Source organism: Filicampus tigris, chromosome 10 (genome assembly GCF_054856515.1).
Source record: "Filicampus tigris isolate MCC_2025a chromosome 10, RoL_Ftig_1.0, whole genome shotgun sequence".
Taxonomy (NCBI): domain Eukaryota; kingdom Metazoa; phylum Chordata; class Actinopteri; order Syngnathiformes; family Syngnathidae; genus Filicampus; species Filicampus tigris.
In genome coordinates, this window is record NC_141226.1 from 12,131,708 (window position 1) to 12,154,428 (window position 22,721).

The 22,721-nt window shown below is 40.1% G+C and overlaps 2 protein-coding genes across 6 annotated transcripts; both read left to right on the forward strand.

The window, feature by feature from the left end:
• Window positions 1-563: 563 nt before the first annotated feature.
• LOC147140838 (caytaxin-like) lies at window positions 564-17,458 on the forward strand. 5 transcript variants are annotated; one of them, XM_086043777.1, is made up of 15 exons: window positions 564-775; window positions 1,861-2,133; window positions 2,375-2,542; window positions 4,760-4,871; window positions 5,528-5,583; window positions 5,659-5,868; window positions 6,686-6,844; window positions 8,733-8,835; window positions 8,918-9,049; window positions 9,128-9,214; window positions 10,220-10,318; window positions 10,432-10,458; window positions 11,102-11,149; window positions 11,431-11,479; window positions 16,723-17,458. In XM_086043777.1, exons 4-14 carry the CDS (start codon window positions 4,795-4,797, stop codon window positions 11,468-11,470), a joined length of 1,038 nt encoding a protein of 345 aa, XP_085899903.1. In that variant the 5' UTR covers window positions 564-775; window positions 1,861-2,133; window positions 2,375-2,542; window positions 4,760-4,794; the 3' UTR covers window positions 11,471-11,479; window positions 16,723-17,458. The 5 variants fall into 5 exon arrangements, with proteins under 5 accessions (XP_085899903.1, XP_085899901.1, XP_085899902.1 ...); XM_086043775.1 differs by lacking the exon at window positions 564-775 and having other exon boundaries at window positions 2,095-2,244; XM_086043776.1 differs by lacking the exon at window positions 564-775 and having other exon boundaries at window positions 2,095-2,244; window positions 4,764-4,871.
• Window positions 17,459-18,905: 1,447 nt separating this feature from the next.
• Window positions 18,906-22,721, forward strand: LOC147140839 (nicotinamide riboside kinase 2-like). The gene is made up of 8 exons (XM_086042900.1): window positions 18,906-19,066; window positions 19,143-19,233; window positions 20,372-20,420; window positions 20,665-20,842; window positions 20,924-20,995; window positions 21,078-21,184; window positions 22,253-22,338; window positions 22,477-22,721. The coding sequence occupies exons 1-7, from the start codon at window positions 19,041-19,043 to the stop codon at window positions 22,336-22,338; spliced, it is 609 nt and encodes a 202-aa protein (XP_085899026.1). The 5' UTR covers window positions 18,906-19,040; the 3' UTR covers window positions 22,477-22,721.

Below are 22,721 nucleotides of genomic sequence, written 5' to 3' on the forward strand. Positions count from 1 at the left end.
TTTCAATGGTCTTCTGTATCATCATCAGAAGTAATGTAGTGTAGTATATCTCTATGTATTGCCCCCTGGTGGCCCAGGAAAAATGTCCATGGAATTATCATAATCGACAAACTATATCATTTTTTCTTATTGTACTGTATGTTTTTATGGAGTACATTTTATTAGCTATTTAGCTATTTATTTATTTAGCTATTTTTCTCATTAGGCAAGGCACCACTACCTACATAAATAGCACCTCCTACTGGTTGCTTCCAAGCACTGTAATCCATTGTTCCTTTGTGTAACCATTCATAAAAATCATTGACAAAAGTCAACACAATCCAAATTCCATTAATGAATTTGATGGCTTATCAATCATGGAGTCATTACGAGGTGTGAAGCGTGTGATTTGGAGACGTGTGAGCGTGTGCGTGTGGGGGTGCGTGGGAATGTGTGTTTGTGTGTGTGTGTGTGTGCGTGTGTGCCTGCATGCATGCCTTGGACGAGTTCATCTTATCGGGTGTGCTAATCCGTGCTTAATGCACATTTAGGTCATAGTTTGTCTTCACACTCCACTACACCTCGACGGAAATGTCGACAGCAGCTCTATCGGAATCTTCACAAACCGGTTTAATGGAGACAGGAGGAAGCATGGGAAAGAAGTGTTAGGGCCTGCAGCTTTTGACAGTCAGCCTTTCACAGCTTCACATGCACCATACCGCCCTCCAGTGGAGACTTTAAAGTAGTGGCATCTACGCAGACAACTTATTGTGTCGAATTTCATTTTCGAACAGAGGTATGTATTTAAAAAAAAAAAAAATTATTGTGCTGTATGTTAGTACAAAAACTATTCTTTGAGGATTAATAATAGTAAAACAAATTAATTAACTTTATACATAGATACACTGTATGACATTCATTCATGTCCTAATTTTTAATTAGTAAAGGTTTCGGGTTTAGTACACATTTTTGTTTTGTCATATTTTTAAGTATTAATTTTTTTCTCAATGTTATTTGCTTTTCACGCGGCACGGTGATCGACTGGTTAGCACGTCCGCCTCACAGTTCAGAGGTCGTGGGTTCGATGCCGGCTCCGGCCTCCCTGTGTGGAGTTTGCATGTTCTCCCCGTGCCAGCGTGGGTTTTCTCCGGGTACTCCGGTTTCCTCCCACATTCCAAAAACATGCATGGTAGGTTAATTGATCACTCTAAATTGTCCCTAGGTGTGTTTGTGATTGCGGTTGTTTGTCCTTTTGTGGATAAGCTGTATAGTTAATGGATGGATGGATTTGATTTTCACGGTTTCATTCTTTAAAATTCCGAACAAATGGCAGTCTCATTTCTCACAGCCTGTACTTTCCCAAAGTACAGTCTTATTTATTTGTATATTTTTAAATTTGCTTTTAATATAGAGTATATCTTTATCGTTTTCATTTTTAATGTTTTAATCATTAACTATTAATTATTATGATAAATGTTACTAAAATTTAACTTTTACATTGTCTTGTTTTGTTCCTTTTTTATTTTGTGCTTAAGAAAAGCTCTGACTTTTTTATTTAAAAAAATATATTTAGATCATTTTGAATTTCATTTCGTTAATGTGTATATTTTAAATTATTTTTCATTTACAATTTTACATTTTAGATTTGTAAAATGTTACATTGTTTTGTTTTTTTTACTGTATTTTATACTTTCAAAATATTTGATAAATACATCAATAAAAAAAACAAAAATGATATACCCACACATTTTTATGTATTTTTCATATTCATTTTCTGATCCTTAAAACTCATTTTATTTCTTTTCTTTTTATTTATTGACTTTATTTACATTTGTTTTTCATTCACAATCCATCATTTGTTTTCAAATCCTTATTTTTCAGGCAGAAGCGACCCAAGCGCTGGAACATGACAAGCCTTGAAAACACTACGGCACTTTGTCTGTCCAAACAAAGGCCGCACTAACTCACTGCCCTGAGAGCTTAGTGCATCAAGTGACGAAAGAACGGCAGCTGAGCGAGAGGAGGAATGTTTACGTGCGGCAGCAGAAAAAGTGAGAGAGCTTAAAAGGGATGCGGAGAGAGGAGGAGGAGGAGGAGGAGGAGGATGCGGTTGCCTGGAAACAGCAGAGTGGAAACCTCCACACTGGCCAGTGCGTGAGTGCATTTTAAAAATAAACACACCAGATGACAAATAGAAGGAACGTGACGAAGAAGCGGAGAAGGGAGAAACGTGCTATCCTGGAGGCACTGAATTCTAAACAGGAGGTTGGTTTGATTACATAACCGGCATATGGATGACATCATCGCAGGATTAAAAGAGGCGTGGCTATAGCAGAGGGGACAGTCTGCAGAGGTGAAAAACACAGAGGGATTATGTTTTTCTGCTCATTTTTAGGAGGAGCGTCCAAAAAGCAGCAATGTGGGCTGAGATGGATTTTACAGCTCACTGTTCTTGCTCCTAAAAGGATCAATCCCTGAGGCTCTCTCCTGCCAGACGGGGGATGCTCGGTCGTCTTTAAAGGCTCATCGTTGTCATCGCATCACACAGCCGCCCATCTATTATGTGAGTACACGCAGGCAGCAGCTTGCCTGTGCGCTGATGACGTTTGCGGCGTTTGAGTAGCAGATTTGACGTCTTCTGCACTTTTGTCTCCCGGGATTTCATTCATTCAGTCTATCGCGGCTGATGTCACTTGAGAGGTGGGGTACGCCCCGGATTGATCATCAAACATACCACAGAGGTTTTTGTAAACAAAGACGATTAAGGGTCTTCGTTGAAGTGACCGTACGTTTTTGTAAACTTCAAAATTCATTTTACGTGTTTTTGTCAGCATCTAAGATGATTCAAGCCTTCAATGAACCTAGTGTACATGTTTTTGAAAACATCAACAATGAAGTCAGTATCAAATTTTCCTAAACGTAAGCGTGCCCAGTCCACGTCTATTGCAAAGTGCAGTCGAACTGTGCGCATGAGTGGTGTTTTCTCCTTTTGGTGTTTTTGTGGACGGGCACAGGTGGAAAGAAGTGTTTGTGCTGTTGTAGGAGTGATCAGAACTGATTTACTTCCTGGCCAATGAAAGCGGCTGCTCTTCATTCCCTTTAAATTCAGTGTAGGAGAGGCGCACACGGTCTTTGACGTGGCGGAGGCATTAATAGACTCGCTAGAGTCCCGTGAGAAGATCGAAGCGCGCAAAGTCTGTTTATAAGGAACTGAAAGCAGACCTCCACTTGCAGATGATGTCAAGTTGGTCTTGGCAATCACAGACAAAGCCCCCCTGGGGAGAGCCCTGCATCCTCGTCAGGGAAAAGTGTCCACAGTGGAATTCCTACACGCCCTTTTGTAATGTTTGCAGGTTATATTGTATCTAAATGAAATTCCAATACGCTAAACTTGTCTTTGAATATTTCATACAAATAGGAAGTACAAAAACTATCGTCGAGTAGAAACGGCAGTGGCTCGGTCATACCTCCATTTCCCGTGGGATCAGGAGGTCAGGCGGTCTCCGCAGCCCCCTCCCAACCATTATTAGCAGAAAATTCACTGCTGTGCTCAAAATGAACACATTTTCAGCTTGTTTTCTGCGTTTTTTGGTCCTAAATAAGTGACTTGGGTGAAAACAAACCTATGCTCTATTGCAGATTACTAAAAAAATTGAATAACAACAAACAACAACAAACGTTTTGGGGTGATGAAAGAATGGAGTCAAGTCTTTAATTTGAGCTTTAATTTGGTCTCTGCAATGACATAAAACACAATATTTTGTGAGCCATGAAAGATCAATCAGAATGCTCTAAATTGGCTGGCACTCAGTGAGTTCTTTTGGCTGGCATGGAAACAGTTAAAGATGATTTAGAGACCGGTGAGCACAAAAGTCCTCTATATGAACCTAGTAAACAAAGAAAAGTCACGTACTGTTGTCTCATATTACATATATGTGTTTTTTATTTTATTGCATTATTGCAATGCTCTATTGATACTTTGTAGTCATCACTGCTTCTGCAGGCCATGTTTGTGGTAAATGGTTTCTCATGATTTCTTTTCAGCCTTTGGCCACTGAGGCCCTTTGCTAGCTATAAAATGCAATTCAGCCACCTCCATTTTGAATCTGATCAGCTGAGCAGCATTTTGTTGGCAGAAGGCCTTTTAGTCTCAATGTTGCTTTGGGGGCTTTTTTGTTTCTGTCTGTGCGTGTGTGTGTGTGGGGGGGGGGGATTTTGTGTGCTTTGCGAGCGCCAAACCAGTGAACAAATTGACTATACAATGAACTCTGCCCCTACGCACATTATTGATTATCACCAGTGGATCACCATATTGTGACCAATATAGTTGAATATCAGATGCATGAAAACTATATTAGAGACAAATAAAGTTGAATATCCACATTTTCAGTCTAATATCAAAGACGAATAGTGGTGAAAATCACAAAAATGTAAGAAGCATGTTTTTAGAATGTGGGAGAAAATTTGAGAGTATTTGGGTAAAAAACCCACATGAACATGGAAAACCTGGATTTGAACCGACAACCCAAGAACCACTGCGCCCACAGTGCTGCACAGAACGCCAAAATATAGGCAACAATCAAAGCTCAAATTTGGCCTAGGACTTCTTTGGGAAGAATGAGACCCCATGCATATTGAAGGGCTCTCCGACAAAACCTTTATTGGGAATGCAACATGAATCCAATGAGCAATACTCTATAAAAAAAATAACCAACAGGTAAAGAAAATGAATGTGACTCATTGATCCATCGAGCCATGTTGTTTTGTGTATTTTTCAAAGCCAGCCAGTTGATTACCGACAGAGCTCCATACGCCATGGGGACAGCTGAGGCCACTTTACGCATGGACAGCATGGAAGTGAAGGACGAGTGGCAGGATGAGGACTTCCCCAGGTAACCACCAGAGTCTCCTTTTGGAGATTGAAATTAGTACAGTGGGTACTTCAGATACGAGTCACCCAACTTAGTTTTTCGAGATACGAGCCATCATTTGGCCAATGTTTTGCTTTGACTTGCGAGCGCAAACTTGAGATGTGTGCGCTGCCCTTTAAGAAACTGATATTTGAATTCAAACGGTGTAGGAAAACATTTCGACATCAAATATAACAGTGCTCACAGTCATATATTCTTTATCCTCTGCGAGGAGCAGAGACATCATTACTGTCCCGACAGTGCAGTATATCGTTCTGTCTTATACTGTTCCAAAGTGGCCAAGGTGGGCAGCAGCACAATGGCCTATCAATTCATGCAGAGAGTAATATGGTATGTTTTTCTAAATTACAATATGATACAGTGCTATTTTTATTATTATTTTCTTTTCTGGGGGTGAGTCTGGAATGCATTAATGGCATTTCAATAAAAAATAAAAACTGATTTGAGATATGAGTGATGTGTTATGTAAGCGTGGAACTCTTTTCTCAAGGCATGCATTGGCGCTCGGGTTGGCCATGTGTACATAAAATACAATACAATATATTTTATCCTAAGCGATTGCTGCATGTGTACAAGTGTACCTAATGCTGTGTCCAATAAGTTGTGTATCTCCACAGGCCTCTACCAGAAGATGGCGATACCTCGTGTGGCCTGACGGACAACAGAACCACCCGTATGTGAACCACCGACATGTTTTCGGTTTGTTATTATGTCATGTAACATTTACCTTACTGGCTTCTTGGCTTAGACCCCCCCAGTAGTTTGAATGTGGGCGGGTCGGCCAGGGACCAGTCCAAGCGGCGCACACTGACCGCCCCCGACATGAACCTGTCACTGGAGCACAGCGAGGGCTCGCTGCTCTCTGACGACCTGGACATCAACGTGGACGACATCGAGACCCCTGACGACATAGACTCGCTGGACTTTGCCAATAATGGCAATGAGCTGGAGTGGGAAGGTGTGTGGACACTTCGTCAGGTACACTAGCGAGTACTACTGACATCAAGCTGAAAATTATCAAAACAATTTGTCTAATATTAAACAGTCTATCCATCCATCCATTATCGATACCGCTTATCCTCACAAGGGTCGCGGGGCGTGCTGGAGCCTATCCCAGCTGTCTTTGGGCAGTAGGCGGGGGGACACCCTGAATTGGTTGCCAGCCAATCGCAGGGCACACAGAGACAAACAAACAACCGCACTAACAATTACACCTAGGGGCGATTTAGAGAGTCCAATCAACTTACCATGCATGTTTTTGGAATGTGGGAGGAAACCGGCGTACCCGGAGAAAACCCACGCAGGCACGGGGAGAACATGCAAACTCCACCCAGGGAGGCCGGGACCGGAATCGAACTCACGACCTCTGAACTGTGAGGTGGACGTGCTAACCAGTCGACCACCGTGTCTAATCAAAGATAAATATGAGTAAATAGTAAGAATATAAAAATTGTCGTAACATCAACATATGTCTATCAAAGTCAGGTCAAGTCAGTCTAGCATCAAAGGTAAATATTGTGCATTGTTAATTGAATTTTTAGAGGGTTTTTTTTTGACACATCACCCTTATAATATGTAATGTATTGCATTACATACAGGTGAATATTGTCCAATAAAACAAACGCAATCAATGTCTAAGACAAATATACCAAAGGCAAATATAGATTGTATCAAAGGCACATATAGATTAAATCAAACATACATCTCATGTAATAATAATAGTCAAAGGCCAGCCTTTCGGAAGACAGTAACGCTCCCTCCCTGTTTCCATCCAGACGACACCCCAGTGGCCAGCGCCAAGTGTCTCCCGGGTGAAAGCGAGGAGGAGAGGGACTCGTCGGGCCGCCTGTGGAGAACGGTCATCATCGGCGACCAGGAGCAGCGCATCGACATGCAGGTCATCAGGCCATACCTCAGGGTGGTCACGCACGGGGGTGAGTTGTCATTGAGCGGGGGTCCCGTCAAAAAGCCCCGCCGCGTCACTTGATGTCTCTTAAAATGTTCTGTCATTCAGGAATCAGTGAGTTGATTCATATTCCCATATACTGCCATGCCATACCATAAAGCTACTCCCTCTGCCATTCCATCCCCTTCACTCCCATTTTGAGGATTCGCTCCAATTACTGTACGATGTGACTTATATGATTCATTACATCTATAATGCAGTACGATAGAATTTACTCAAATTTTGATGATTTGCGGTTCACTTCAGTCAGTGTTGCCAAATGATGTGGTACACTCAACCCAACTGTGATACAATTTTATTCACTCCAATTAGGACATAATATGACTCCAGTAACAAAATATGATTCATTCCAGTTCGGAAACAAGAACTATAAATGAGATATATATATATGTATATACAATTCACTCCAATTGCGATACAGTTCAATCATACTACTTTATGATAAAATATGATTTATTCAAATTACGATACATTTCAATTAACATACAATATGATACGATGCACTTCGATCAGAATACAATGTGATTTGATTCAATTACAACAGTTTAAAACAAGTTTAAATTCTTTATTTTTGTCAAAAGGGACAGTGTACCTTAATTAACATTTTCTTTTTAATAAATATAAATGCACCCAAGTTAGCTGAAAGACTAGAAATTACTTTCCGAAAGTTTTTACATCAATTATGATATTATATATTTCACTCAAATTATGATATTATACCATTCACTCCATTACAGTTCAATATGATTGACTAATTATGATGCCATACAATATGATACTCTCCAATAAGGATATCAAATACTGAAATTATGACGCAGAGTGATACAATTCACTCAAATTGCAAAATGGTATGATTCACTCCAATCACAATACCATCTGATACAATTCTCTACAAGAATGATACACACCACTCAAATTAATCTGACATATGATTCGATCCAAGTATGACATAAAATTATTCGCTCCAATTATGATACAATTCACTCAAAATACTTTGTGATATGATTCACTCCAGTTGCAATAACATACGATTCACTCCACTCACTCAAAATATAAATATAATATAATATATAAAATGCAATATAATCTATTGCTATCAATTTATGATACAATTCACGATATGATATGATATGATATGATATGATATGATATGATATGATATGATATGATATGATATGATATGATATGATATGATATGATATGATATGATATGATACAGTCTGAATGCAAAACCCTACGATTCACTCCAACTATGATACAATTCATTCAAAATACTTTGGAATATGATGCTATCAAACTGCGATACAATTCAGTCCAATTACGATACGGTACGTTTCACTACGATTATGACATGATATAATATGATATGATACACTCCAATAGCGATACAATACAATTAGTCCACTTATGATACAATTCACTCAAAATACTTTGCGATATGATGCTCTCAGATTATGATACAATTCACTCCAATTATTATGCAATCTGTTACAATGCACTCCAATTACAATATGATGCAACTCCATACAAATATGTTAAAATTCACTCCAATTGAGGAAAAGATTTGCCCCAATTATGATATACAATGTAATTACGATATACGGATATGATTCACTTTAATAAAATGTGATGCAATACAATTCATTCCAGTTACATTACCACAGTCTTCAATTATAATGTGATGCAATACAACTCACTCCAGTTAAAATGTTATATAATGCCATAGTGAGTTACTACCTAGACCTATTTTGTGAAAAAAAAAAGAAGCTGAAATTGAGTTTAAGACTTAACGCTATCTTTGACAAAGAAGGAATCCTAATGGCAACGATATTGATCCACCCCGTTTCCCCCATCAGGCTATTACGGGGAAGGCCTGAATGCCATCATAGTGTTTGCAGCCTGCTACCTCCCAGACAGCAGCTGTGACGACTACTCCTACATCATGGAGAACCTTTTCTTGTAGGTACTTAGGAAGGCGTGCTCTTTCTCGACTACTCTTCACTCATGTGTGCGTATGTGTGTGTGTGTGGTTTGTGTTCAGGTACGTGGTGAGCAGCCTGGAGCTGCTAGTGGCTGACGACTACATGATCATCTACCTGAACGGAGCCACGCCACGCAGGAAGATGCCCGGCATCGGCTGGCTCAAGAGATGCTACCAGATGATTGACAGGAAGTAAGACTCTTGGATCATCTGGCAATAAAACGGTAAAAGGGCACTGATTTTTTTTTTTTTTTTTTTTAATTATCGCAGATTGAGGAAGAACCTTAAGTGTCTCATCATTGTTCACCCGACGTGGTTCATCCGGACCATCCTGGCCATCTCCAGACCTTTCATCAGGTAGGCGACATTTTCCTGTAAAAAAAAAACCAAAACGTTTTTCAGTCATTGTTTTGTCATATACTGTAAGAGTATATTGACCAGTGATCTGGAAAGACCTCATCATGTACTTTAATTTGAGGTATGACTCAAAATGATTTGATCCAAATAGATTTTGAATTTATTACCAGGGCACTTTATACTTTCAACAGGTCCAGGTTGGAAATGCGCATTACTCTGGGGAAAAAAAGAATAAAAGAAAGGAGACAAAATTTATTTTTGGAACATATGGTAGGGTTAAAAATACAGTATTAGAAATTAGTGAATAATAATAATGATAATAATAATAATAATAATAATAATAATAATAATAAGTGTGCAGGGTCGCGGGGAGGTTGTGGGGCTGACTTCGGGCGAAAGGCGGACTAGCGCTAGTAATATATTTTGTAATATTTATGAGTTAAGGATTTGGTTCAACACCAGGTGGACTTTTTTTCTGAAACGTCATAGCTATAAATTACAACACATGGTAAAATCCATATCGCGCAAGCTTTTATAGGTCAAACTTAAAAACAAAAAAATGAAAATATCTCAACAACCTGATGTAGTATGAATATAGTTATGACTGTTTTTTTTAATCAGTCTAAAAAACAACACAATTTTGCTGTTGACCAGTGTAATTAATTCAATAGTTATCATAGTTAAAGGCTTCAAAAAACATCATTCCAAACATACTGTACATCGTAATAATGACAACCACTACAGCTGAGAATACAGGTAAAACATAATTTTAGGAATATTGTGTTTGACAAAATGTATTTTTGAAAAGTTTTGATAAGCAAGTACTATTTCCTAAAGTTATTTCAATGTGAATTTATTAATCATAATTAAAGTCTCCTGAAGAAACAAAAATGTGTGAGAGGGGTCAAAATATTTTGAACAACTCTTAATAGACACCTTCACACCTATGGACAATTTGAAATGAGAACTGATCACATTTCTCGTACGCTTCCGTTTGTGCCTAAGCGTCAAGTTCCTGGACAAGATTCGTTACGTGCACACACTGGACGAGCTGAGTCTGCTCATCCCCATGGAGCACGTGCAGGTGCCTGAGTGCGTGCTACAGTGAGTAGCCCACCCTGGCCCACCACCACCGTGCGCCGCATCAATTAAAAACAACAATAACAGCATCACTGTTAATGCTGATTTTGACAAGCTTGTCTGTTCTGACTCTTCAGGTATGATGACGAGAAGCTGAAAGCCAGGTGAGTGTTGGTGCAGTGATTAACAGTTAGGATTTATTAACAGTGACCATCTTTTTTTATATATATATATATATATATTGTTGTCTCATCAGAAGCCTTTAATTATAATAGTTAAAGTGGAAGTCAACCCAAACATATTGTTTTCAAGAATATGTTCCCAGCAGGCCCACTAGTTGAAACACATCATTCTGATTAATTTTGCGTTTGTGGAATATACGTAAATTAAGCAGCAAAATGCACTGGTTTTTAGCCATCTCCGGGGCTGGCCATTTTGTCTTCAGTTGACTGAAAATAACATCACAACTGCGCACAACGACCAATCACGGCTGACCTGTTTTCTGAATCTGAGCCGTGATTGGGCATTGTGAGCAGTTGTGATGTCATTTTCAGTCAACAGAAGACAAAATGGCTGCCCCCGGAGATGGCTAAAAACCAGTGGATTAACACTTATTCCACAAACGCAATATTTATCAGAATGCCCTGTTTAGAACATTTTCTTGAAAAAAAAAATGTTTGCGTTGACTTCCGCTTTCAGTACATATTGGTTATTATTTTACAGTAATTACATATTTTATTATTATTGCATTATTCTTATTATTACCATTGGACTTCATAGAATTATCAATTGTTTACTTGTGTGTAGAATGGAGCAAGAGCAGCAGAACGCCAACTCGCCACCTCCCGAAGAAAGGTGACCTCATTCTGCGTTCACGGCCACGCACACATTTTGACAAGTCGATCAAACAGTGATTACCAAGGAAACAAAATTATTTCTCCTTCCATTATTTTCTACGGGGGCGCAGCAGAATAATTTGGTTAACTTCGTTTATGCTTCGATGACAGTTAATTTGAGGAAGTTTCAAATATGACCTAAACCCATTGCCTCTACAATGAGGGTTTTCTGTTGATGACACTTTGATCCAGAAACAGATGACTAATTAGTGTAGTGACATCTTGCCTCCCTCCTTCCAGGCCGGTGCCAACGATGGGCGAGATTGGCCGCGACATCTGACATTCAAAGGTAAGTGATGGCATGAGACAAGGCTGGTTTGCAATGTCAGTGGGCTCCCCAATTTTCGGCCTCAGGCCACCCGCCATTCGGTCTATAGGCGGGTACTATTTATTTCCCCCCGGAAAAAAAGGCGAATGACGGACGACGGAAGGGTACCCACGCTGCAGACGGATGACGGATGCTCAATTTTTTGGGTAAAATACCCAGTATACCTACTTTTCTTTAAAATATCAATTTTATTTGCATTTAATTCAATGATTGTTTTTGCATACCACTAGAGAGAGCCTGTGTACCACTAGTAGTACTCAAGTCACCTATCGCATTTTGAAAATTGCTGCCATAAAGAGTGTCAGGTTGAATGTCAGAAAGGCAAGCCCTGAGATCCAATGTTATAGTAGCTGGTGAAATAGAGCAGCTGTAATGGGGAATGCACGGTGAGCTATGACACCAAACACGTACTTTGATAAGTCATGCTAATACTGAGCTCCTGCTTGGCATGTCTTCACCATTTGACTTGAGGATAGTAAACTAAGATAATAAACTCAGCTAATAAATTCAAGAATACTACAACTTGACAGATGATATTACGGTTACGTAGCGAAAAATTGTATTGCATAATGAGTGCGTCTTCACAAAAAGATATGGTTATCCCATCACATGTAACATGTAGTCCTTTTTCGAAAATTGAGCAATTGAGAACTAGAGTGCGCTAACCCGGTTTTTGTCCTTTTTAAGTTAAAGCTGCACTCTGCAGGATTTTGAATTTCTAATCGCTGCTGCCACCTGCGGCTGAAAAATGAAATTGCACGCTCCTTTCTTTGCGTGCATGATGCACGTTCTCACACGAGCACGGAGGCTGAAATCGTCGTAACCAATTAACAATGTTTATAGAGGTAAGAAAAGTTTTATACGGTTACACGTCCGTGAATGCTTTTGGCATAATGGCGTTTACATTCCACTAGCATGCAATATGCTATCGTTACCGGGGAAAATAGGGCGACATTTTGCCTGAATCTTTACGAAAAAATTGAGCGTCCATTATCTGCAGCATGGGTACCCTTCCGTCGTCCGTCATTCACCTTTTTTCAGGGGGTAAAAAAATAGCACCTGCCTAGGCTGAATTTAAACATGCTTCCGTCAGCAAGTCCAACTACAAACTTGAATAGTTCAAAGTTCTTTCCATCATTGCAAACAGTACTTATCCTGATTCATCAGTGCAACACTATATCAACTCCCATTTCCACTTCACTTCCTGCAAAAAGGTCCCAAGGTTCAGAAATTGATAGAGTCAGAAAGTAAACAGTGCTTTAGCTTGGATTTATCATCTTTAATTAATATTGATCAATCTGACAGATGGTTGGACTTACACCACTTTTATACTATTTTTGTTTAATATAATTATTCTATTGTATATTTCAATTCTAATTACTAAATATTCTAGATCAGGGGTCACCATCGTGGTTCCCATGGACACCAGGTAGCGCACAGAGACCACATCGGTAGCCCACCAGCTGTTCTAAAATAATTCACAAGTGATAAGACATTGTGATTTTCTTGGACTGATTCAGAAGAAAGCATTTGGAAATGTTGTCATTACTTCTTTTGTACACCTGTAATATGACAGTTAAGAAAGACTCCAGTCCAGGGGTCACCAGTGTGGTGGCAGCGGACATTGTAATTTCCTCGGAATGTTGTGGAAGGGATCATTTCTAAATGTAAACACTTGCGGGAGATTTATAGAAGCAAAGCGGTGCACAGTAAATACTGTTTCCTACCTTGTTTAATAATCGTTGATAATTATCCAGAATTATTGCGCAGATTTATTAACATGCTCAGTGTGTTCACACAGAGTAATTTAATTAGTTAGGATTAATATCTTACAACTGACAAAGATTTGAGAAAATTTGTTATATCAGAAGTACGGCTCAAACTGGCAGCCCTTCACGTTCATCAGTAGAGAAGAAGTAACGCTCGGTTTTGTTGCTTTTTCTTTGGATTTACTTAGTGTGTGCTAAGTCCCATCCCGGCTCAATGTGTGCGTGTGTGTATGCGTGTGTGTCACACAATCCTCGCACCTCATATTCCCTGAGGACGCCAGCGTTACATAAAGCGCAGCTGCTAATCTTTTTAAGTTGTCCTGTACGTGCCGGATAAGTTCTATTTTTAACAGCGAGCCCCTGGGCCAACGAACGCCAGGCAAATTGATCCGCGTCGCATATGGTGTCCTGAAATCGGAGGAAATCTGCACTGCGCTCGTCCCGCCATTCGATAGCGTTCCATACGCCAGATCACATTAGCCTTCAGCTGGTCTGGGAATGCTCGACAGGGTTCAAGCTAGGCAAGAAGCATTGACACACTTTCATTTATTAAGTCATAGGCAACATTTCATGCGATCGCATCTCAGCTCAGTTCAGACCGCTTTTAGGGAAGTTTTTCACAACGATTTCTTGAGGGAATTGCGTTCTTTTGTTATTATTTGTAGATACAGGAGACAACTTCAAAATGACAAACAATTACGTAGCATGTTCTGGTTATTTTTAGTACTACAGCAGTGTGTTAGAATGGAACATTAATGACAATTAAATGCAATGTAAAGAATTGAACAGTTTTTGCCTTTTTTTGCTTGCCTTGCTTGAATTGAGTTGACACTGTGCCTTCCGGTGTGCACGTCATTGTCAGAGAGGATAAAGAATATCTGCCTGTGAGAAGTGTTATATTGTCTGTCGACATGTATTGCTCCACTGTAGAAAAAAAAAACCTTATGGGCCCGATTTTGATAGACAGGTACCCGTGCGCTCTGCATAAAAACAGGCGCAACTACATTTTTGGTGCAGTGGCAACTCTACTCTAGCGTGTGTGTTGCACCTCAGTGGGCGTTCCAGTGCACAGAGCTGCCGCGTCCCCACCACACCTGACTTATTTGGTCACAGAAAGTAGATGCTTGTGCGCTCAGACGTAAGAACGGGCACATCTCCATTTTCATGCTGGGGCAAGTCTAGTTGTGATGTCTCACTGGGTGTTCCGGGTGACACGGGTGCCATGCCCCCTGGTGCATCAGCAAATTTTAGACAATTTAAAAGGAGGTATCTTGTTTGGCGCAGGTGGTGTAGCGTGGTTTCGGTGGATTTGATCAAGATTTGTGTTGTGGTGGGGCGTGGGGTCACACATGGACGCATGGTCATGGGTGCAATTAAGGCGTTCTCCAATCGCCCATGTCACATATACGGCCAAGTACATCATCTGCAAGGGAAGATCTTGCAGATGTCATGCACGGACCCCAGCGTGCTGCATTCCAACCGTCTTGATTTTAACGTAAATGAGGGATGCCACTACGATTGGCCCGGAAGAGGCTACCTTCCATCCCTCAACGGCGCAAACGCCCCTTTACGCCCAATTCTACCTGAGCAAAGTCTAACAAAATGCCAAAAGAGAGAAAACTCCACACATGCGTACAGTTAGACTGCACTTTGCGCTAGACTTGTGCTGTGAATGTAAATTGGGGCCGAAGTGTCAAATTCTCACCAGTTCTTATTATTGGTTTTAGTGCAGGGGTACCCAAATACAGATCTTAAAGGATAAATACTTTATTTCAATGCGCCAAAAGTCAATTCATTGAGGTCGCTCAAGCCACATAATGTATTAATAAGTACTGAACATTCAGAACAAAAAGTCATTTTTATTCAAAACAACAAAAGTACTTTACATACTGAAGTCAAATGTCATTTCCAAATGTCCAACACATTCCCTTTTTGACCCATTTTTGACCTTTCAAACACTATCAACTGAGCAATATCAGTGGTGTCAGTGGTGTGACTCAACCACAGCTTGGGAAAGGTTCTCTGTGTTTTTCATAAATGTAACAAGTATCCTTCTTGCAGCTTGATAAGATGATTTCAGTGTATTTATTTAGCTTGTTCTCTGCAAAATTCCTATACCCGTCTCATTATGTTGTTTTTAATTGGAGATCTTTTAAATGGCTTTATGGAAGCACATTGACCTTATGCCAGTTGGAAGGAGATTGAATGAAATTTTGTAAAATTGTTGATTTTCACTTTCCTTTTTTCTTTTAGCAGCCAACTTGGAACTTGCCATTTTTGTACTGTATACTAATCTGGCTCCTACTGCTGACAAAGTGTCAGTGAAAGTGAAAAATTACACCCGCAGCAGGGAACCCAGTGACCCAGTAACATGTTGTCTGTATATATCGTTGGCATGGAGACAATTCCTGGTATATATGTGCTGACCCAACCAAAACACACAAGGAAGGAAAATATTTTTCAATTCGAGCACGCCTGCCGTGTGCACCACTAGCCTCATATGCACAATGAATGTGTTGGTTGGAAGTCAACTGTACCTTACGACCACGCTACTATTCTGACACTCAATCTCAAGTCATTGTATCTCAGACTTGGGGGCTTCCTATTTAGGTGCACTGTCTTACAGACATGAGTGACATTCAATTAAAAATTAATTAAAACAAAACATATATATTGGACTTCTTTCACTTACTAACCCTAGCCTTGGTGTCAAAATTAAAAAATATATATACAAATTCCAACTCTTGACTTTATTGAAATGCCTTTAAGCATAAGTTTATGAGATCACTTTTCAGATTTGCTACATTTCGAAGGTTCTTTTTATTTATGTATTTATCTATTTATTTAATTCTAACAAAATGTGCAGGAAACTCCCAGGGTCATCAGCATGACTTGATAAAAAGTTAAATGAAAACTTTTATGCTGTAAATGCAGTTTTTTAACATTTCAAAATAACTGAGATGTTAAATTTGAACTAATACAGTATTTGTTTTAATTTCAAACAGGAACAAATTGCAGGGAGTAGCCAGGGTCAGCAGCATTTTATGAAGTTAATTGAACTTTTAAATAAATAATAATAAATAATTCCCTTGAACCTAGGTTTAAATTGATCTCTTATCGGTCGTCAGATTTTTAAAATCAAAAAAGCAGAGTCTCTCCACCGATAAACAGTCGACCCCGAGCAAATTCTCACCTCCATGTTGTTGGTATTATCATTGCATTTACTACCTAACACCACTAGGGGGCCTATTCTCATGTTGTTCAACATATCTGTATTACCTGACACTGACTCTAACCACTTCCTGTGGGTTTTTTTTTTAACTTGGAAGCAAAATCATTCATCAATGGGGATTGTGTTGTGATGTTTTAACCAAAGTTGTAGTCCTTGGGTATAAAGATGGAACACAAAGTTCATTTTGTGTGTTTGCATTGCAGCACTTTGGATGGTGAAGATTGCTCGAGATGAGACGCCCTGACTGGATGTGAAACATGCAAGAAAATCATCCCATCAAGGACATTATGTACAAGCTTCACACAAGCTCGTACTGAAAAGCTTTACTCTCTTCATTCGCATGAGGGGAATTTGTATCCGTTTATATATTTTTGGGGGAGGAAAAAAGAAACATGTCTTACATATTTTGTTAGTATGAATACTATGTGATTGATTCATGTGCAATGATGTTGTTGTTTAAGGCCCCTCTGTGGACGATGCAAAGTTGGCATGCTTGTAGATATCCGTTTGTTTTCTGTCATTAATGCGTTGTTTTCGCCAGATGGAAATTGTCAACAAATGAAGCCAATTCAAAGATCCTAAAAGTGTTATTTATAAAAAAAGAAAAATGTGACATGCTGTTTGTAATATTTAAAAAAGGGAATCATGTAAAGAATAAACAAGCTTGTCATGCTTTACTTCATCAATACGACCTTGGCCTGCTGGTGATCGCCTCATTGCCAGGATGCGTTTGATACTTCCTGGTCAAAGTTCTAAATCGTATACATATACTGTATAAGACACTAGTTGTTGTTATATTAGCTGGGGCGGAGCCATAGGTGGCCCTGGGTGTGCACAGGCCGACCCAGATGGACAGCCAGCCCACCCAGTGAAATTCATGAAAAAATATATACTTTAAAAGTTTTTTGTAAATTATTATTAAATTGTTTTTTAATTTGTGTTTCGTTGTGTTTTTAATTTTTTTATTTTATTGACTATTAAGAATGGCATAATTGTGGTTATCTCAGGAACTTCATATTATTCAGTTTGTCATTTTATTTGAATATGCGATGTGTCGTGAGAGGGGGATTGTGCTCATTGAGACAAATATTCCAGCCCACCCATTAGCCACGTTCTGGCTCCGCCCCTGCCTGACAGTCTTGTGAGAGGCACTCTTTCTGACATATTACAACTTCATTATTTAAAGATTGTTTATTGTCACTATTAGCACATCATAGCCACATTTACATTCATATTTAGGCTTTGGGATATTTTCTGACGAAGCAGCACGAGCCACGTGTTGCTGAACTGGATTAAAATTTGGATAGAAGGGTAAAAAGGGTCAAAAAATATCACTACTGAAGAAATATGTAAACACAAACACTTTAGATTTTGCACCCATTTTTCATTAGCTAAATTCAAAGATACAAGACTTTTCAATAAAATAGCTATTTCTCTCAAATGCAGACATCTAAATCTGTGTTAGTGAGCACTTCTCCTTTGCCAAAATAATCCATCCACCTTGCAGGTGTGGCATATTAATATGCTGATTAGCCAGCATGGTGGTTGCACAAATGTGACTTAGGTTGTCCATAATAAAAGACCACCTTTCTTCAATAAAAACTAATAAGATAAAGCCAATAAGAACCAGAGCTCAAAATCCAACCCAAAGGTTTTCCCAGCTCCAATCCTGACCCTAACCCTGCCATAGTATAAATAAAGTCTATATACCTGTATCTACAGCATACAGAACATACCTTATACAGTATATCACGTGCACTGCAACAGCCAAAGCAAAGTTCACTTCCTTTACGTGTGTCCATGCCACTTTTATATTTTTAATCACGTGCACGGCAACAGCCAAAGTGAAGTTCACTTCCTTGACAAATACACGTGAACAGGATAAGATATCCAATCATTTCTATCCATAAACACAACAAACATGAGATACGTGCAGCTTGTAGTTAGTCAGCAACCCTCCCCGAGCTTCAGGAGTTTTTATTTTTTTATTTTTATGACCCCTTAGAGCGGGGCGTGACACGCGGGCTGCCAGTCACATGGCTTGCTGCCACAAGTCATCCAGTTGCATCAGAAATATGTGTGATGCCAAGTGAGCTAAATATAGCACCGCCGTGGTTTTCCCCTTGAAAACTCCTAAACTCTTTTGATTCACATGCAGAGTTTAAATTTAGGACTACTTCCTAAAATCTCGTCCATACTGACTGCTTGGCATCAAAGCGCTGTTTTAAGAAGCTTCTGAGGCGCCACATTCCTGCTTTTGCCCCCCCCCCCCACCCAACAGGTGGAAACAGTTTTGGGCTTGTATGCAAATGAGTGCCTGCCTCCTCCAGGAAAAGCGATCTGATTGGTGCTCCTGGCGGCTCTCATCCTTTAAATAGCCCACACAGAGATTGTCTATCAATGAAGTAGTAAAAGGGGGCAACGGCTGAGGTCCGAGAGGGAGGAGAAGGCTTTGCGAGAGATTTAGCGTAGCGGGGTTCCCCATCTTTTAGTTACTTCATTCCGAACAAAGGTGACCAACATGAAATTCATCATTGGCATTGGAGGGTGAGTATCCATCTGTCCCACTCAATCATCCATAGTTTTTGACATCACAGGTCATTTCCGTTTGTCCATTCCACAGAGTGACCAACGGTGGCAAGACCACCCTGACTAGCAAACTGCTCAGGACGTTGCCCAACTGCTGCGTGGTGCACCAGGATGACTTTTTCAAGGTAAGAGTCGATGGCGATGAAGGTACGCTACACTGATTGTATTTGAGGACACAAGCCTAAAATTCTGCCCCGTCATGGCAGTAGCCTAGTAACACATGTGGCTGATTGTCTCCTGGACAGCCAATCATCAAGGACGGGCGTCCCCTCTTAAAGTCCAAAAGAAATGTTTTGAGCCTCGATTGGCTACGAAAGTAATGTAAATCTTTTTGTATGGTGCACTTTGCTGAAACTCAGGTCCCGTGGAGGGACAGATACAATGACGCTTGCCTAAAGTAACTGAGTGGAAATCAGCCATGTGCACCATCATATCCTCAGTGACCCACGATCTAAAGGATCAAATGAATGAACCACCCAAAAATTTTCATTTTTTCGGTCCATAGGATTTACTAAATTAGCCCCGTAAATGATTTCAATTAGTCCCCCTTTTTTGTTTCTGTTCTGCGAGAATCTGAAATCTGATACCTATCCTTTGTTTTACTGTTGTATGTGATACCAAGTTTGTAGGATCCACCAAATCAACCCCCCAAAACAGTTTTATCTGGTCCTCTTTTCCCCCCGCCCACCCATGCTTCGAGATATCTAGTCCATTTGACAGATTAACACTCCAAATGATTTTGCCTCGCCTTTCTTTTGTTTGGTAGAATCTTCCAATTAAGACCTGAATGTTTTTGTCTTGTCCCTTTTATGCGTTACTGGTACATAAGATCCTCCGAATGAACCGCTGAAATACGTGGTCTGTCGGACCTTCTGAATGAACGCAGGCGGAAAAATATTTTCGTCTAATCCCTATGTTGCTTTACAAATCCTTGAAATACCTCAGCCATAGGATCCACAAAATTGACGCCCAAAAACACTTTCATCTCATCCCCCTTCTGCAACGAGACACCTTGTACGCAAGATCCGACGATTGAACGACAAGATTTTGTCCTGTCCTTGCGATCTTTTCAAGCATCCTCGCTCTGGAGAGTGACCACAATCCTAAAGGCTAAACTATCACGTACGAATCCTACCAAAATACCTCCCCAGATTGGGCACTTCTTTGGGTGGAGACGAGTCCTTGACTTGCCCTGTCCAGGTGTGATCAGTTGCGTCGGGTTACTAGGTTGCAGCAATGTTTCACTGGTGACTGTTATTTCAGAAACCCGATCAAATAGAAGTCGGGGAGGACGGCTTTAGACAGTGGGATGGTAAGAATGGATTTTGGCGTAGGAAAACAATATGCAGTAATGTACTTTTTCCTTTCCTGCACTTTTCTCTTTTTTTTGGTTTGGTAACCATCCAATCCTAAACCTAAAAATGATAAATTCACACGGTGTTCCATGTGAATGCCAGAGACATTCACTAACAGTGACTAATGTGTGTTAACAGCATATTGGCTAGTCCCAAAGTGCTGAAAGTGGCTTTTCTTTCTTATTTTTTCTCCTTCGCTAGTCATCTCGGCCCTGGACATGGAGGCCATGGTCAGCACAGTGAAAGGCTGGCAGGAGAACCCGGTCAAGTTCGCCCGCTCCCATGGCGTCAGCCTGTCACCCGAAGCGGAGGAATGCGGCACGGACCAGAAAGGGATCCATATTCTCATCGTGGAGGGCTTCCTCATCTACAACTACAAGTGGGTCACCCTCCTGACGACACGTCACTGGTAACCTCAGACCTCAAAAGCTCGTCATAACAGCATCTCATCTCTTTGCAGGCCTCTCATCGACGTGTACGACAGGTGCTTCTATATTTCACTTCCTTATGAGGAGTGCAAGACGAGAAGAAGGTATTGGACTCTCTCGCCATTGTCATGACAACAGTCACAGTTATGCCAGTCTTATGATATAGTTCTAATTGTGTCTCCACAGTACGAGAACATACACGGTCCCCGACCCTCCCGGGCTGTTCGATGGCCATGTCTGGCCCATGTATCTGAAGCACAGAAAACAAATGGAGAGCGATTGTGACAGAATAGGTACGTTAAGACGAGCTATTGTGGGATACCAAACCTCCTTTGGTAGGCTACATACTAAAAAAAACAAAAACAAAACACCACTACAACAGGGTGTTTTGTTTAACTGTAAAACTGGGCTAAAGGATGGCAAAGAACAGGTTGTGTAACCAGGTTATAATGTACCCTGCCTCCTAAACAAGCTTGCCTGCAAGTTAGCCTGACTGCTAAACTGCTAAAGTCCTAATCATTGGACTAAAACTAGCTCAGACAAAAAAGAAAACTATTTAAGAATAAAAGAAAATGCAAACAACATAAGTAAACTACCGGACAATAGATACCTTAACCCTACTGAAGCGAGCATCGCTGTAAAGTTTGGCTACTTACTGAACAGAAAAGAATAAGAATAAATTAGCCTTCCTGCCTAGCTTGGGTGAACAGATAAGAGGACAAGGCTAAATTTCTGACATAAAAGAACAACCTAAGTTAACTACTGGATACCATGCCCGACTTACTAAACTAGCCTGTCTAGCTACTACTGGGGCAGAAAACAATAGGCTGCTATGTTAGCCCTCCTGCTATACAAGTTTAGCTAATGGGACAAACATAAAAATATTGGGTTGAAAAAAAATTGGCTAAACTTTGAATATATTGTAAAATGATATAAAAGAACCATATGGAGTCCACCTGATTAATTATTTTAGAGTGCAAGTTTGCAGTCAGAGGAAAATACCAAATGTATTTTGATTCCTGGTCCAGTTTAGAAGTCCTTCATTACCGGGCAGACTCCATAGGTCTCCATCATTTGTGCTCCCAAACCTATTAAGAAAAACAAACGGCAGTCACAACCTTGACGCTTTTAACTTGGCTCAGGGTTCAGCTTCCCAAAACAGTAAAGAAAGGACAGACTTTGTGTGGAGGAAAAAAAACAACAGAGGATATTTTGGACAATTTTATTGTTTAGTATCAGGTGCCATCTGCTGTATCTGGTGGGACATCTGGTGGCCTCATTTGGCACAAATGCAAACTTGACTTGTTTGCAGCCTTTCTGACATTCTAGAAGTTGGCTAACCACTGAATTTTCCCATTTAGAGTACCTCGATGGAATGATGTCAAAAGATAACATCTACTCCGTCGTGTTTGAGAGCATCCAGAACACCCTCCTCAACAACTCATAGGTACATTCATTATGATAATTTTATAGATTATGGTTTATTGTGATTTCTGCTCATTACTTTTGTTTCTGTCTATTACTTTAATTGTATTTATTTATTTTTAGATATTTAATACTGACATCTGACTTTGTCTCTCCGCAGCAGGATGCTGGCTGGGAGGATCTTGTGTATAGATAATGTAAATAACAACGACCATTTTGATGACATGTACACCTTGTAGAATGTGTAAATATTGTGCTGAGCAGCACACATTGTGTTTTGTATCACTCTGCCCGGAAAAGATGAAAAGCCGCCCTTGCTTCGGCACGGGTTGAATGAACATACATGTACATGTTGCTGTACATGTTTGTCAAATTGAAAACACATAAAGTCAACTAAGCACTCCA